Genomic DNA, 17,816 nt, shown 5'->3' with positions numbered 1-17,816 from the left:
ATAAATCTTGACAGGCCACTAACTAGCTAATTAGTCTCTAAATAATCATAAATTAGCAAAAGAGACAGAAAGTTTTATAATTTATAGCTTCAGGGTTATCAAAAATTCAAAAACATTTCAATCACACACTTCATACCAGTGAATTCTACTAGAAATTTACCGTAAGGAAATCAGATATAATGTGGAACCAAGATTTTTACAATGTTTTTTAAAATGTAAATATTAAATAATTTTATATACATATAATGGAGTATTAGGCAACATTTAAAATTGTGCTGTTGAAGAATAATCATATAGAATGATAGTCAACATAAAATGTTGAGCAAAGAAACAGAATAAACTGCACAAATATATAAACACAAATATATAATTAGTATATGTGAACAAAAAAAAGACTGGAAGGAAACATAGCAAAACAATAATTATACTCATTTCTGAGTGTGGTGTGATTTCGGAGTATTTCATCCCTCACGGTTTCTATATATTTCACGTTTTCTATAATTACTCTTGCTTTCTAATGAGAAAAAGACATACTTGCCTAGTCCAAGATTATAAACTGCACCATAATTTTATGTACCGCTATAGACTAAGACACATTCCAATCGCTAAATAAGTTTTTTTTTTTTTTTTAATGTCAGGATGGGGGCGCCTAGGTGGTTCAGTTGGTTAAATGTCCAACTTCGGCTCAGGTCATGATCATACAGATCATGAGTTCAAGCCCTGCATCCAGCTCTGCCCTGACAGGTGTGGAGCCTTGAGCCTGCTTTGGATTCAGTGTCTCCCTCTCTCTCTGCCCCTTCCCTCTCACACTCTGTCTCTCTTTCTCTCAAAAATAAACAAAAAATATATAAAATGTCAGGAAGAAATATGGTAATAAAAGCTATGTACAATATATTGTTTGACCAAAATACTGCTACTCTTTGCCTAAAGAAATCTAGTATATCTTTACACTTTTAGTCAAAATATCTCTAAAAAAGCTCTAAAATTACATAAAACTTATCTATAACCTACACTGTAATATTCAATTCCATAAAAATCAAATTGTTTCAATGCAAAAATTATTTTATGCCTAAATCTTTGAACAAAATTCAAACTCCAGGAAGACATGCCATGTTTTGCCAGTGTACACACACACACACACACACACACACACACACACACAGAGTAATCCAGTTTGAGAAATAGATGGGGGAGAAGGGTAAATCCAAATTCCTTAACATAGCATAAAATGGCTTTTAGACTTTTGTTACTCTCTGATTCTCCAGTCTTTTACTTCTACTCTCGCCAATATGCTCTACCAATGTCCAGTTACTTGAAATTTCTCACCTTACCTCGCATCTCCATACCTTTGCAGATATTGATAATCAGCCTACAGTGACTTGTCCTACTTTATCTGACCAAGTTACTATCAAACAAGATCTAATTCTTTATCTCCTCTTCAGCCATTGCTGATCGTCTCAAGCAGATGAAATAACTCCCTCTCCTCTGAGACACTACTACTTCCTGATTATTTCATCTCTTAATCTGGACTGAAATCACTTATATAACTGTTTCTTCTATTATATAGTACATATAATACATTTCCATTTGCTTAAAGATAGAGATCACACTTCTTTCATGGATATGTCCCTCATGTATATGTGTATATATATATACACTCAATGATACTGAAACATTAAAAACATTTAATGATATAAATGGAGACAATCAACTACATGAAGCTTTTACCTACTCAGGAACAACAGAAAAGTCACACATATTCACTAAAATAACAAAAGTATATATTTAAAAATCAATCTTGTAGTTCCATATGACCAGCAATTCTACTTCTAGGTATCCATCCAAGAGAAATGAAATAAACAAATATTTGTACACAAATGTTCATAGCAGCATTATACATGGTAGCCAGAAAGTAGAAACAATATAAATGGTCAACAACAGATGAATGGATAAACAAAATGTTGCTGGTGTATCTACTCAATGGAATATTATTTGGCAATTAAAAAGAATACATGTTATAACATAGATAAACCTTGAATACACCGTGCTAAGTCCAAAAAAATCAGTCACAAAAGACCAACATAATTCCATCTATAGGTAATGTTTATTACCTACAGGAAATCTAAACAGACATAAAATAAATTAGTTATTGCCTAGGAGTGGGGAGATTAGGGGAAAATGGGGAGTGACTGCTAATGCATATGGGGTTTATGAGCTGATGAAATGTTTTAAAAGTGACTGGTAATGGCTGCAGAACTAAAAATACACACACAAAAAAACAACGAATTGTATGCTTTAAATGAGTGAATTTTATAGTATATAAATTATATCTCAATAAAGCTACTTAACAATCAATCTAGGGTTTGGCAGTGATTTTTAGACACAGCACCAAACACACAATCAATAACAGAAATAATTGATAAATTAGACTATCAAAATAAAAAACTGTGTAAAACACTATCTATATATATATACAACATTTTTAGTCTGGAGGTAGAGCTTACTGATCCCCCTGCCTGTAAGTGTAGGCAGAACTAGTAACCAGCTTGCAAACGATAGGGTATGGAAAGGGAAAATGGTAACTTTCCAGCCTGACAGACACTATTTTAAACCAAGTGATAAAATCTAACATAACCAGTGGTAAATCATGATGGTATCACAGAACTATAACCCCAATCTAACATAAGACAAACACAAACTGACTACAAAATACCTGATCAGTAATCTTCAAAACTGTCAAGGTCATAAAAAATAAACAAAGACTAAGGCACCTGGGTTATACACCTGACTTTGGCTCAGGTTATGATCTCACAGATCATGAGTTCAAGCCCCATGTAGGGCTCTACTGACAGCTCAGAGCCTGGAGCCTGCTTCAGATTCTGTCTCTCTCCGCCACTCCCCACTCACGCTCGGTTTCTCCTTCACTCTCAAAAATAAACATTAAAATTTTTTCCAAAGAAATAAGCAAAGACTGAGAAACTATCACAGACTGGAGAAGACTAAGGAGAAATGACAACTAAATACAATGTAGTACTTTAGATTGGTTCCTGGAACCAAAACCAAAAGAATTTAGCAGAAAAACTGTTAATAGTCATTTAAGAAGCAGAAAGGTTTCATGATTTTACAAATCTTAAAAGTATGGAAAAACAGCATTTTACGTTTTGAAACGTGCCAGAGTAAAGGCATATTAAAACTTCAAAACAGTGGAAAGAGAAACAAACTTTCTAATGATCATTACTGCTTGTTTACATATAAACAAAAACCTAACTTAATGTTTGTAATCCATGCAACCTCATTTTTGGAAGGAAAAGAGAAAGAAAAAGGTTAAACTCCATATTATGAAACATGAAAATATTGTATGATTGATTACCAAATATAATTACTTGGAAAAATAAAAATTTTAGATACAACCCTTTTAACAATGATAAATGTAACTTATCTTTTAATACAATGATTTATTCTTTACAATAGAAACTTCTGAAAGAAATTTATTTTCTACATCTCAACTGAAATGATTTTGCTCTTGTCATATGTGGCTTTGTTGATTTATCTCTATGCTTGTTTTTGACTTGATGATTTTATGTGGGTGGCTATCTTTTTAGAAATCACTATTCTGAGAAAGTTTAACAAGAACTAAAAATGCATATCAACTCTAGCCTAGTGTGAATTCACATCTCCAAGAGGAAGACATAAGCTCCAAAGCTTAGGGTGTAAATTAACATTATTTGTTTAAAATAATAAACAAAAGACCAGAAGCAAATAGGGCAAAATATTAACTCTAATTTATTCTGATCATGGACACATAGATACGTATTATGTTATTATCAATTCATTTGAAATATGTGGTAATAAAAAACAATCTAAACAGAAAATGATCATATCCAAACTCTACTAACAAAAGGATACTTTCTAGATTATTTCTAACAAGTCAGCATTTAAGCTCTAATACATTAACAAATATTTAATGAGTACCTAATATTTAGTCAGGTTTTGCTACACGAATACAAATGCCCCTGGTCTCATGACATTTTCAATCTACTGATAAGGGAAGAAGAGGAGGAATGGATACTAACCAAATAATCACAAAAATAAATATAACCTAACTGGTAAGTGCACAAGATGCCATGAAACCACATGCCTAGCAGCAGTATATCTGACGCTTCACAAGGGGCTACAGTGAAGGCTAATTTGAAATTTAAAGGATGACTCATTTAAATTCGATGAGAAGGGCAACACTGAAAAGTACTATGGAGAAGATATCAAAGTACTTTCTAAAAAGTAAATGTAAGCTATATGGTGGCGGTGTAAGGAAACAAGGAGTAGCAGTACAGATAAGAATGAAATGTGAGGGGCACCTGGGTGGCTCAGTCGGTTAAACCTGGGACTTCGCCTCAGGTCATGATCTCACGGTTTGGTGAGTTTGAGCCTGGCGTCAGGCTCCGTGCTGACAGCTCAGAGCCTGAAGCCTGCGTCAGATTCTGTCTCCCTCTCTCTCTGCCCCTTTCCTGTGTGCTCTTTCTCTCAAAAATAAACAAACGTTAAAAAAAAAAAAAAAAGAAGAAGAACAACTTGAAAGGTCATGAAAGGCTGGGAGTGAGATTTGACTTAAGCAAATTTGCAGTCACAATTGAGAGAGGGAAAAGAGCATGCAACTGGCATCTAGAAGTAGAGGCCAGGGATGCTGGTAAACATCACACAATGCAAAGGACAGTCCCTCCTGCCAACAGGGTTATCTGATCCAAAATGTCAACAGTGCCACTTTTGAGAAACCCTGGTCTAAAATGAACTGGATGGGGGCGCCTGGGTGGCTTAGTCGGTTAAGCGTCCGACTTTCGCTTAGGTCATGATCTCTCAGTTCGTGGGTTCGAGCCCCGCGTCGGGCTCTGTGCTGACTGCCAGCTCAGAGCCTGGAGCCTGTTTCAGTCTGTGACTCCCTCTCTCTCTGACCCTCCCCTGCTCGCGCTGTCTCTCTCTCTCCTAGAAATAAAGAAAACATTAAAAATAAAATTTAAAAAAATAAATAAATAAAAAAATAAAAAAATAAAATGAACTGGCTGTTTTTTGTTTCGTGGTCTCTATCACATCCCAAATGCTAACTACATCAGGCTTTTTGGTCACAATTAAATTCAGAATAGCAATTATTCCCATTATTTTGGCAATAAATAAATATGCTTTTATAAGTAGACACAGCTGCTACGCCATCAATCCCAGAGTTACTATGCCACTTTGGTAATCTATATTAGGAAAGCAATACTATGCTACCATAAAATATCATTTTTCGGTTTTTAAGTTTGTTTTTATCCAAACAAATGCTTTCTATCAGGTTTTTATTCTCAGGTTCATGGAATTTCTCAGACACCGCTCTTCCCTCCTATATTATCTTCTTGTAGACTGTTAGATCTGTTTAATAAGTTTGCTTTTCTACTAACATAATTATGAATATTATACTCCAAATCTCAGTGGCATTCAAAATGGTTTACAAATATATACAGTCATAAGCACTGTTCCCAAATATTCCCTTTCTCCTCCTCCCAATGCACTCCCCTAAACATGTTTCTTCTAAAATGTGACTAACTTCCACCATTTTATTTGGACCTCTCTCCAACCCCAACTTAATATTCACCTTAAAATCTTTATTAGTTATGTGAGGATGATAAACATTTTCTTTGTAGTCCTTATTATTTAGGTATCATACACCAGAGTCCAGAAAAGCAAATCTTTATATTTAACTAATTATTCAGTCAAATGGTCAGATTGTTTTCCTTTTAGTCTGTAAGCATTCTTCAACACATAGAGATGAAAATTAACAATCTATAAAATAGTTAGGCCTTAAGTTTAAAATATTTCAAACTGCTATACTTTAAAGCTGTTACTATAGTGAGACTTAAGCTGAATTACCAAAGAGAATGATTTTATCCTATATTCCAGGTATATTCTTAGATCACTATCTGATAACTAAGCAATTCAAACATTCACCTTTAGTAAAATATTTTGATGTACTAACAAAAACTATAAATATCCAAATAATTGCAGCAGAATATAAAATATGATCACCCTCTGAAAATCTATTACTCTGTGTGAATTATTACATAAATACAACTTGAATTAAAGGGGAATGTTATGTCATATAGACAGAATGAAACACTGTACCCTTTTGTGCTTGGCCTTTTCCACAATGCTTTTGAGATTTACTGACATTGCTGCACATATCAGTTGATATCAGTAAACTCCTGTTTACTGCTGAGTATTCCATTATATGGGTATACCACAATTTGCTTATCCATTTACCAAATGATGGGCATTTGAGCAGCTTCCAGTTTATAGCAATTCTGAATAAGCCACCTTAAATATTCTCATAGAGGTCTCTGTGTGGACATATGGTTTCATTTCTCTTGGATAAATACCCAGAAGTGGGATTCCTGGGTCATAAGGTAAATTTTATAAGAAAAACACCAATTGTTTTCCGAGTGCCTCACCATTTTACAAACCACCCAGGAATGTGGCAGAGTTCTACTGTTCTACATTCTCACATATACTTTTTTTTTAATGTTTTATTTATTTCTGAGAGAGAGAGACAGCGTGAGCAGGGGAGGGTCAGAGAGAGAGGGAGATAGATACAGAATCTGAAGTAGGCTCCAGGCTCTGAGCTAGCTGTCAGCACAGAGCCTCATGTGGGGCTCAAACCCACAAACCATGATATCATGACCTGAGCCGAAATCGGACATTTAACCGTCTGAGCCACCCAGACGCCCCATCCACATTTTCACACATACTTAATATTGTCAGTTTTTAAAATTTTAGTTATTCTTACAGATGTGGCCATAATTTGGACCTGCCCAATGACTAAGTAAGATATCTTACTGTGGCCATAATTTGGACCTGCCCAAAGACTAAACACACTGCATACTGGCCAACTGTGTGTCTTCTTTGGAGAAATGTCTATTCAAATAACTTGCTCATTTTTAAACTGGGTTGTCTTTTTATTGTTGACTTCTAAGACTGACTTACATAATCTAGATACCAATCCTTTATCGGGTATATGATATGCTAACATTTTTTCCCATTCTGTGGGCTGTCATTTCACTCTCTTGACAGTGTCCTTCGAAGTAAAAAAGTTTTTAATTTTGATGATGTCCATTTTATTTATTTTTCTTTTGTTGCTTGAACTTTAAGTATTATATTTAAGAAAGTGACCAATCCAATATCATGAAGATTTACGCCAATGTTTTCCTTTATAAAGTTTTATAGTTTGGTTCTTAAGTTCTGAATGACTTTTGTATATGGTGCACGTTAGGAGTCCAACTTCATTCTTTTAAATATAGATATTCAGTTGTCTGAGCACCATTTGTTGAAAGACCAGTTTCCCTTTTCACAAGTTTTGCAACTATTTTCTCCCAGTCTATGGCTCATATTTTCATTTTCCCAGCAGTGTCTTCTGAAGACAAAAAGTTTGAATTTTGATGAAGTCTCATCTATCTTCTTTTGAATAGTTTGTTGGAACTCCTGGGTGGCTCAGTCGGTTCAAAGTCTGACTGTGGCTAAGGTCATGATCTCATGGTTTGTGGGTCCGAGCCCTGCACCAGGCTCTGTGCTGACAGCTAGGAGCCTGGAGCCTGCTTCAAATTCTGTGTCTCCTTCTCTCTCTGACCCTCCCCTGCTGATGCTCTCTCTCAAAAATAAACATTAAAAAAATAAAAATAAATGTAGTTTGTGCTATTTGTGTCCCATTTAAGAAATTCTTGCCTAACCAGTCACAAATACTTTCTGTGTTTTTTTTCAGAAGTGTTATTTTAGCTTTTAAATCTAGGTCTATGAAAAATGTTGAGTTAATTTTTGTATATGGTATGAAGTAATAAGGCTTGCATTCTAAATTACCTTGCCACTTTGTTGAAAATAAATTGACAGTTATGTATTTCTGAATTCTCTTTTGTTCTATTTATTTTATGTATTTGTTCTTTCATTAATATATACTATTTTGATCTTGAAATCTTGTAGTATAGTTCTCCAACTTTGCTCTTACTTTCCAAAACTGCTTTAGCTATTCCAGATCCTTCATATTTTCATATGAATTTTAGAACTGCTGGTCACTTTAAAGAAGAAAAGCTCTCTGGTTCTGAGAGTAATGGATTCTATTTATCAGTTAATATGGGGACTCTCAACATACTATTATTGAATTGTCCAATCCATGAACACTGAATCACTGAATATACATTCTTTTTTTTATGTCTTCTGTAATTTCTCAGTAATAATGTAGTTTTCAGCATAAGTCTGATACATATTTTGTCAAATTTATCCCTAAATTTGCCATGTTTTTGCTTCTATTATAAATGATGTTACATTTGTTATGTCAATTTCAAATCGGTTATTACTAATATATAGAAATAGAACTGCTTTTTGCACATTAATCTTCAATTTGCAGCTTTGTTGAACTTAATTAGCTCTATATATAGATATAGGATATCTATATTAATTAATTATGTAGGTTTTTTTCATAGAATCTTTAGATTTTTTTAACAAACAAAAGCATGTTGTCTGAATTTTTACTTCTTCCTTTTTAATCTGTATGATTTTTCTTTATTTTACCTTACTGCACTGTCTAGAACTTCCAGGGCAATGTTGAATGAAAGTGGTAAGAGAAGACAGATTTGTCTCTTCCCAAATTTAGGAGGAAAGCATTTACCCATACACAAATATACAACCTAACTGTAGGTTTTTTTGTAGATTCTCTTTATCAGGGTAAGGAAGTTTCCTTAGTTTGCAGAGAGATATTTTTTCATCATGAATGGATACTTAAGTTTTATCAAATGCTTTTTCTGCATCTCCTGAATAATATTATAGATTTTCTTATTTTAACACATTATTATGGTAAATTACACTAATTGATTTTTGAACCTTAAACTTTACAGTGCAATCCTGATACAAACCCTTCTTTGTCATAATTTTTTACATAATGTTAGATACAATTTGCTAAAATTTTGCTATGTTACTCTGTACTTTTCTCCAATTTAAAAATGAAACTAAGTTCATGAGTTAAAAGTTTACTATAGGCTTTATACTTTCATTTTATTTTACTTACTTCTACCGTGGCTTATGATATTTCTACTTATAAAATGTACATAAAGGCATATCTACTATTATGAAAGTAGTAATACTGCATAGAAAATGAGTAATAAAGCATGTGTTCCAATACTTGCTAGCCAATTTACAAAATTATACAGCCCCTCCCTCATTGTACTAAGAAGCATTTATTCTTTGCCTCCCATCAAATAAGAAATGGTCAAGATTCTCCACCTTTTTAGTTCTTCTGCTCTATTTTTGAGTAGGTTGATAAGCAAATGTAAACAGTAATAAAATGTTACTGTAACTTCAGTAAGATGTTAAGAAGTTAACTTACATCTTACTGAAGTTAAGAAGTTAAGAAAACTTACACTTAAAAAGTTCCCAATTCAAACTCTGGCACCAATTACAAAATGAAATCAGGCTGAATAAATGTTTTTATAAAAAACAAAGAAACTTAAAAAAACTTTAATTAATTTAAAAAAAATGAAAATTCTGAGGCAAAATTTCAAAGTGTTAAAATGATATAGAAATAGAACAAAGTAAAAAGATATTACTCTTTAAAAAATAAAATTTTCTAACAAAATGTATGTAACTAAAATAGAATTTTTACATGTTTTAAAACCAGCCTAACCCAAATGTATCACCATGTACAGAAAAGAAATAAAGAAATTGAGTGGAAAAGATTATATAATCATCTTACTATCATTTTTTAAGATTAAAGTTTAAAACCACTTTATTAAATCAAATTTTAAATGATTAAATCTAATATCAAAATCCAAAAGTTTTTAGAAAAAAAAAGCTGTAAAATCTAATATATAAGCCACCTTCCATGGAGAAAATTCTCATTATCTCAATGATAGGAGGGCTTTTCATATGCAATCTGTTCTTACCTGCAGGTATTGAAAAAGCTAATAATTCACAAAAATAATACAAAAATACATAACAGAATAAATATAACACATATACATCAATGTGCATGTATGTATATGATTTTTTTTTAATATTTTTATTTATTTCTAGGAGAGAGATAGAGAGACAGCGTGAGCAGGGGAGGGTCAGAGAGAGAGGGAGTCACAGACTCTGAAACAGGCTCCAGGCTCTGAGCTGGCAGTCAGCACAGAGCCCGACGCGGGGCTCAAACCCACGAACCGCGAGATCATGACCTAAGTAAAAGTTGGACGCTTAACCGACTAAGCCACCCAGGCGCCCCATGTATATGATTATTTTAACTTACTTATTTTAGCCATTTACTTTTCATTCCCTTTTCTGCAAAATATTTTATAAAATATAAAATATTCTCTTGTTAGTCATTCATATTAATAAACTAATACAGTTTCTTTCTTATTTCCTACTCATTTTATGTAGCAATTATTGATGAAATAACCAAAGAATACCCAGAAGGAAAAAAAAAAGACTGGCTTGAATTATCTAAGATTTTGTTATAGTCTGTCATTAACTTCCACAAAAAATTACTTACATCTGCTTAAAAAGTTGTCAATATTTTTGTTTTTTCTTAAGGCAGGAAAATCCAAATCATATACCAAAGCATCCAATCCATCCTAAACAAATAAACAAACAAATGTTAGTTTCTTGGATCACACTATGAACACTTTCCTTTTTTATAAGAATAACACACAACACATTTTGTTTGTCCTCTCTGATACATCTTGCATTCAACACCTTTTTACAAGTTTACATAGGTGCTGGGAAGAAGAAGCAAATTGTTTTTATTTCATATACAGATCTTTTACCTCCTAACTCTCCCAATCTGAGAAGCAGCAAAATCATTATAAATTGGCTACACATGACCTCAACTCATGCCCTTTCTCTGTGAAACTGAAAATTCCCTTTCCCATGCAATTATACTTTCACTCTCCCTTACTACATTTACCTTTATTTGAGATACTTATCAGAAACAAATGGCCTATATTTGTGACTATAAATATTTGACAACGTAGTAACTTAACAGTAGCTGTTTGGTATAAAATAAATTCTGCATTTAGATACATTTTTAATTATAAAAATACATTGGGTTTTCATAAGACTTTTCTTTCTGTGAGGCACTTTATAGGATAACCATTAGTAATGGAGAAACAAGGGCTTTTACACTTAAGTGGATTTTTAAATATTATCTAAGCAAGTGCAGAGCAGTGTGAAGGTGTACCAATCAGAGCTGAAGTGGGAACACATCTCTTCAGTTTAAATCCTATCATGTAGCAGGAGGAGGAGGAACATTCAGATAATCCCAAGTAATCTTCATTTTACTTAGCTTGGGAAATTTAGCAGAGCCCAAGAATAAAAACAAAAGCAACAAAGGAAGACACACTGTGTAAACCTTGTACAGTCATGTTCATAAAAGGCTGAAGGAAAATTTAAAGCCAGAGGATATGCAGACTTTATAGTTTGTGTTAAGCCCCAGGTGTGATCACTCAGCTATTTTAGAATACAAGTACTTAAAATATTTCCTTAAGAAACCAGAAAGCAGAGTCAAATTTAAGCAGGCTTTAAAATATATCATTGCAATAGTTGGAAACTGAACATGGAAAGAACAGGTTATAATATGAATGCTGTTGACTGCTTGAAAAGACCAATCCACTCAATACTGGCTATTCAAAATTTACAGGTTTGTGCAGATCTGAAAAAGTTCCACCACTAATGCAAGCTCGTCTATCTTCAAGATACATTTCCTCCTAATGGCTAACAAACACATAAAAAGATGCTCAGCATCAGGGAAATACAAATCAAAATCACAATTAGATACCACCTCACACTTCTCAGAATGGCTAAAATAAACTCAGGAAAACAAAAGATGTTGGTGAGGATGTAGTGAAAGGGGAACACTTTTGCACTGCTGGTGAGAATGCAAACTGATGCAGCCACTCTGGAGAACAGGTTCCTCAAAAAATTAAAAATAGAGCTACCCTATGACCCAGCAATTGCACTACTATGTATTTATCCAAAGGATACAAAAAGGCTGATTTGAGAAGACACATGCCCTATGTCTTCAAATAGACTGTTTATAGCAGTGCTATCAACAACAGCCAAATTAAAAAAAAAAAAACACATAGCCAAATTATGGAAAGAGCCCCAAATGTCCATGGGCTGATCAATGGATAAAGATAGGACACATATAATGGAATATTACTCAGCGATCAAAAAGAACGAAATCTTGCCATTTGCAATAACATTGATAGAGCCAGAATATATTAAGTGAAATCAGAGAAAGACAAATATCATGATTTCATTCATAAGTGGTATTTAAGAAACAAAACAGATGAACATGGGGAAGGGAAGGAAAAACAGGATTTAAAAAATTAGCAAACCATAAGAAACTCTTAAATACAGAGAACTGAGGGTTGCTGGAGGGGTGGTGGGTGGGGAGAAGAGCTAAACAAGTGATGGGCATTAAGGAGGGCACTTGTGATGAGCACTAGGTGTTATATGTAAGTGATGAATCACTAATTCTACCCCTGAAACCATTATTACGCTATATGTTAACTAACTTGATTTAAATTAAAAAAAAAAACTATGGATGTAATATATATATATATATATATATATACACACACACACATACATACATATCTTAGACCCTTCTAACAATTTGAATATTTCTGGTAATTTTTTTTTACAGAAAAAAAATGAGAATTTTTATATGGAAACATGATTCTTAGAAAGGCCAGCTGATGCTTGATCTATTCTAAACTGAAAAACCAAACTAATAAGTATGTGAATTCATTATTTTCTAGTAAAAGATAAATATGAATTTAAAAAAAAAAGACTTTTAAGTTCTTTAAGGCAGAAACCACAGTTAATTATCTTGTTTTCTCCTAGAGCACCTTGCAGAATGACCAGAACAAGTAGGCATAAAATGTACATTAAGCCAGTGATTTTTATGCTCAACAGCGAAGGCATTACATTATTTAAGAAATATTTTTCTCAGATTAGATACTAAGTTTCAGTGCATCGGGTCACTCCCCAGAATTAATCTATAGAGTAGTGCAAGTACTACTGACTACACAATAAAAATTTTAGGCAATATTTTGGTACCTTAAAGTCATCTGGAAAAGGCCCATATGCATAATGCAATAATCTCAATATATTTTATAATAACTATTATTTTTAGAGTTCCTAGTAAACATCTACTTCCAACGATACTTGCCAATTTTGTAAGATTCAGAAATTATAATAGCTTAAATTGTTTTTTACTATCAAATGAAACATTAAAAAATGTGGAAATGTATATTAAATTTTACTCATATGCTGTCTTTGGTAAATATATTAAAGCAACTGCTTCCAATCTTACTAAATATTAGGGACAAAAGAACCTCAAAATTGCCTTGTTCAACAACCTCACCACCTCACCTATAGCCGGGGCAAATAGCAGTCAGAAATATTAAGTGACTTGTCCAATACTATCTAGCAACCTGCATCAGAATCAAAATGCTAACTCCTAGTTTAGTAGTTATAGATATAACATGACCATGATAAAAAATATGATTGAAAAAATACTGAATTTTAAAAATAAAATTAGGAACTGGGAATATGTATAAACTCAAGCTGTATTGTTAAAAAATTAACAGAAAAGCACAAATCATTCTTCTAATTATAACTCGAAAGAACACTGGTTAGGAATCAAACTTGTTTTCTCTACTACACCACTACTCTTTATTCTGCATGACCTTCACTAAACTACGTATAAAAACTGACAGTTCGCCGTCTTATTTTTTACTTCAGTCTTAGATTTCAAGGGCTTTGAGTAAGCTAAGCCCCAGAACTGAGTGTCACATTTTACTCATAACACAGTAGATAAAACTACTGGTTCTCCACCTCGACAATTATTTCCCCCTTCTACTACCTAATTTAACTTCAATTTTGTTCAAGCCACCCAACTTCCTCCCTACGACTATGAACTTCCCAGGAGTGGCGAGATCTTCCTCAGCTTCAGAAGGTTGGTTCTAATTAGTGTAATCTAAACCAAACATGGTGCCCATTATTCTTGCCAACGTTCACTTCAAATACAGGAAGATGGTAATAATCTGTTACATGAAACATGAGGGAAAATCTACAGAAGGATTCTGGGGAAATTTTCTTCTCTCTTGAAAGTGATACATGGGGGTGCCTGGGTGGCTCAGTCAGTTAAGCGTCCGACTTCGGCTCAGGTCATGATCTCACAGTTGTGGATTCGAGCCCCGCATAGGGCTCTGTGCTGATGGCTAGCTCAGAGCCTGCAGCCTGCTTCAGATTCTGTATCTCCCTCTCTCTCGACCCTCCCCTGCTCATGTTGTCTCTCTCAGAAATAAAAAAATTTAAAAAAACATTAAAAATAAAAATAAATAAAAAGAAAGTGATATATGCAAGAAATATCTAGGGGTGCCTGGGTGGCTCAGTCTGTTAAGTATCCAACTTAGGCTCAGGTCCTAAGTTTGAGCCCTGCATTGGGCTCTGTGCTGACAGCTCAAAGCCTGGAGCCTACTTCAGATTCTATGTCTCCCTCTCTCTCTGTCCCTCATTTGTGCTCTGTATTTCTGTCTCTCAAAAATAAATAAACATTTAAAAAAATTTTAAAGAAGTATCTTCCTTTCATGAGGAAATATGTCTGTATGTGACACCTAAAATAACAGCAGCCATTTTGCAGCTTCAAGGGAAGTTGGCAGAGGACAAAGCCAAAAACAATAATGATGATAGACCAAAGGATGGAAGGAACCTGGGTCCCTGATGTTTGCTGAATCACTGAATAACCTACTCGGGAGCCAGTCTACACATACCTGAGATAATGAACGGTTGGATTCAGTGGGCATTAGATTTTCTATTTCTTATAATTTAAAGCATCCTCGCTGCAATAGTTAATAGCAAGGGCTCAATAAATGTCACTACATTGAAATATCATTAACAATGCATGCACTGAAATGTTGCAATGTTGTACTGAAAGGGCAAGAGAACTGCCCATTCAAGAGTAAGGACAAGGGCAAGATGGGGCTGACAAAAGTGTCACTCATTGGTCAATGTTTGTATAACTGAACACAACTATGCAGATGAATGATTTCTGAGTCATGCTTCATAATAAAATAAACTCCAGATGGGTCAAAAGAATTCAAATAAAGCAAAAGCATTTTAAAGAAAAATACATAGTATATTTGCATGCTACCATTGGGAGGACAAGTCACATAAACTTTCTGAGCCTCAGTTTTCTCTTCTGTAAAATGAGGATAGTAATTACCTACAACTCATAATGGATTTGTGAGAAAATAATGAGTAAAATATGTAAAGTTTCCCTCATAGTCCCACTTGCCTCTCTTTCCTTTGTTTCCCTGACATTTGAAAGTTCTACATATTAGTCTCACTACTGCTAGAAATGACATAAAGAGAAAAATAGACATTTTAGTCACGTGCTCATGAAATCCTAAGAGTAAATCTTAGGTCACTGTGTTATAAACCCTTCTCCAACATCTTTTTTTTTTTTTTTTTTAAACCATTGGGTATCTCATTTTTGTTCGGCCACAGAATTCACTCATACATTTGTTTATGGAAAACTAATTGTCTCCACTATTTATATAGTGAGTACGTGTTTGAACTTATAACCATACACTTTTAATTTTACAGTAATTGAGATGGTAGGTGGCTTTTCAGGATTGTCCATAAGTAAAATTTATATGCCTTTTATCAGAAAAATAAAATGAACAAGAAAGTATTCTAGCATAATCTAAAGCACTTTTAAAGGTTAAGGGGAATCAAGACACTGTGGTGGAGGACAGGGATGCAGGTTTCCACTTTAAAGCAATGGATGTTACACAAGGAATGTCTATCTCCAACCATAAATCGGGAAAGAAATTCTGACTTTTATTCAATACTCTAAAGTTCTGTAAATAATGAATAAGACTTCCCCACTTCCTACAGTTTATATCCTAGTACCAGAACTCAAGACCTTAACAAAAATTAACATTCCTCCAAGTACAAAAACAATTTACAAGGAATAACAGCCAAAATATGTAGTCCTACTGCTCCTTCACTTAATTTTATTATTTTATTTAGGCAGGAAGAAAAGCTACTCTACTTTCACAACATGCCCATCATATACAGTTTAATCATCAATTTAAGATCTGAAGAGGAGAGGACACATAAGAGAGGAACCAATGTCAAAAGAATTACAATAATTAAGTTTTTTGCTACTCATAGCTGAACAATGATAGCAGACCAGTTATAGCAATATATTTTGAAAGATGCTAGTCACACTGGGTACTTTCACAAAAACACATAAAGGCAAGTATAATTAATTACAAATATAACATTTTACAAGAATATCCAAGGAATGAACATTTCACATTTCCTAAGAAGCACTGTTATTATGATGAAAAGATCATATACCAGAACTTAAGCAAAAGAAGCAGGAGAAAATTATTCAACTAAACATTGTTACAAATTAGAGTTCTCTAGATAATTCTGACTTAGAAAAATAAGACTCTTATGTATAATATCATTTAAGGTTAAATCCATCAGTAATAATATGCTTGTTATAAGATATGAGAATATAGGGGCCTCTGGGTGGCTCAGTCGGTTAAGCCTCCAACTCTTGATTTCAGATCAGGTCATGGATCTCCTGGTGTCAGAGACTGAGCCCTGTATCAGGCTCTATGCTGAGTGAAGAAACTGCTTGGGATTCCCTCTCTCCCCTCTCTTTGCCCCTCTCCGGCCCACATGCTTGCTCTCTCTCAAAATAAATAAATAAACATAAAAAAAAAAAATGAGAATATAATGGCAGAATAAAAGAAGATATACTATGCATTTAAGTAAAATTTCAAAATCTAACTGGTTACTATTCTAAACATAGACATTTTTAAAGAAACTACCAAAAACACATTAAAACTCAGGCAGTAAAACCAGGTTCTCTGAAAACCTAGGAACTACTTCTAAAACAGGCTAACCCTTGGTATTAAAAGATTGATTGGAGTATGGGTGACTCAGTCGGCTGGGCGTCAGACTCCTGGTTTCTGTCCAGGTCACGATCTCATGGTTTGTGGGTTCTAGCCCCATGTCAGGCTCTGTGCGGACAGTACTTGGGATTCTTTCTCTCTCTCTCTCTCTGCCCCACCCCTGCTCACACTCTCTCCAAAACAAAAACAAAAACAAAAAAACACTTGATGTCAAACTCTTTTCTTAATTCCCTATCCTGTACTTTTTTTTTTTTTCTAGGAGAGAGAGAGAGAGAGCGTGAGCAGGGGAGGGTCAGAGAGAGAGGGAGATACAGACTCTGAAATAGGCTCCAGGCTCTGAGCTGGCAGTCNTTTCTCAATTGACATCAACAAGAAACTTTCTGAAGTAGTTGCAGACAGTTCTCAGAGACATTCGACCAATGTCAATTATGAGATTGACCTAGCAATTTCATTTCATCTCATTAGCAACAAATACTACAAATAATGGACAAGGCATTAGGAAGAAGTTTTATTTTTTTTAATTTTTTTTAATGTTTTTTATTTATTTCTAGGAGAGAGAGAGAGAGACAGTGTGAGCAGGGGAGGGTCAGCGAGAGAGGGAGTCACAGATTGAAACAGGCTCCAGGCTCTGAGCTGGCAGTCAGCACAGAGCCCAACGCGGGGCTCGAACCCACGAACCACGAGATCATGACCTAAGCAAAAGTCGGACGCTCAACCGACTAAGCCACCCAGGCGCCCCCCTATCCTGTACTTTTTATCTCTCTGACTTACTGGTTTTATAACTAGAAATTTGTGCCTCTTAATCCACTAGTTTGTTCTCTGTAT

At 34.2% G+C, this 17,816-nt stretch overlaps 1 protein-coding gene across 2 annotated transcripts in view; it reads right to left on the bottom strand.

Annotated features, from left to right (window-relative positions):
• The window catches only part of ROCK1 (Rho associated coiled-coil containing protein kinase 1), a 177,522-nt gene that overhangs the window by 117,837 nt on the left and 41,869 nt on the right, over nt 1-17,816 (bottom strand). For both annotated transcript variants that reach the window (XM_039217786.1, XM_039217790.1), the window contains exon 2: nt 10,538-10,619. In XM_039217786.1, the coding sequence (XP_039073717.1) occupies nt 10,538-10,619 (82 nt within the window). The remainder of the gene's footprint in view (nt 1-10,537; nt 10,620-17,816) is intronic.

The sequence above is a fragment of the Hyaena hyaena genome, unplaced genomic scaffold (assembly GCF_003009895.1).
Source record: "Hyaena hyaena isolate Hyena2069 unplaced genomic scaffold, ASM300989v1 scaffold_14, whole genome shotgun sequence".
Lineage (NCBI taxonomy): Eukaryota > Metazoa > Chordata > Mammalia > Carnivora > Hyaenidae > Hyaena > Hyaena hyaena.
The sequence above is the reverse complement of the archived record's forward strand: the minus strand, read 5'-3'. Positions and strand labels throughout refer to the sequence as shown.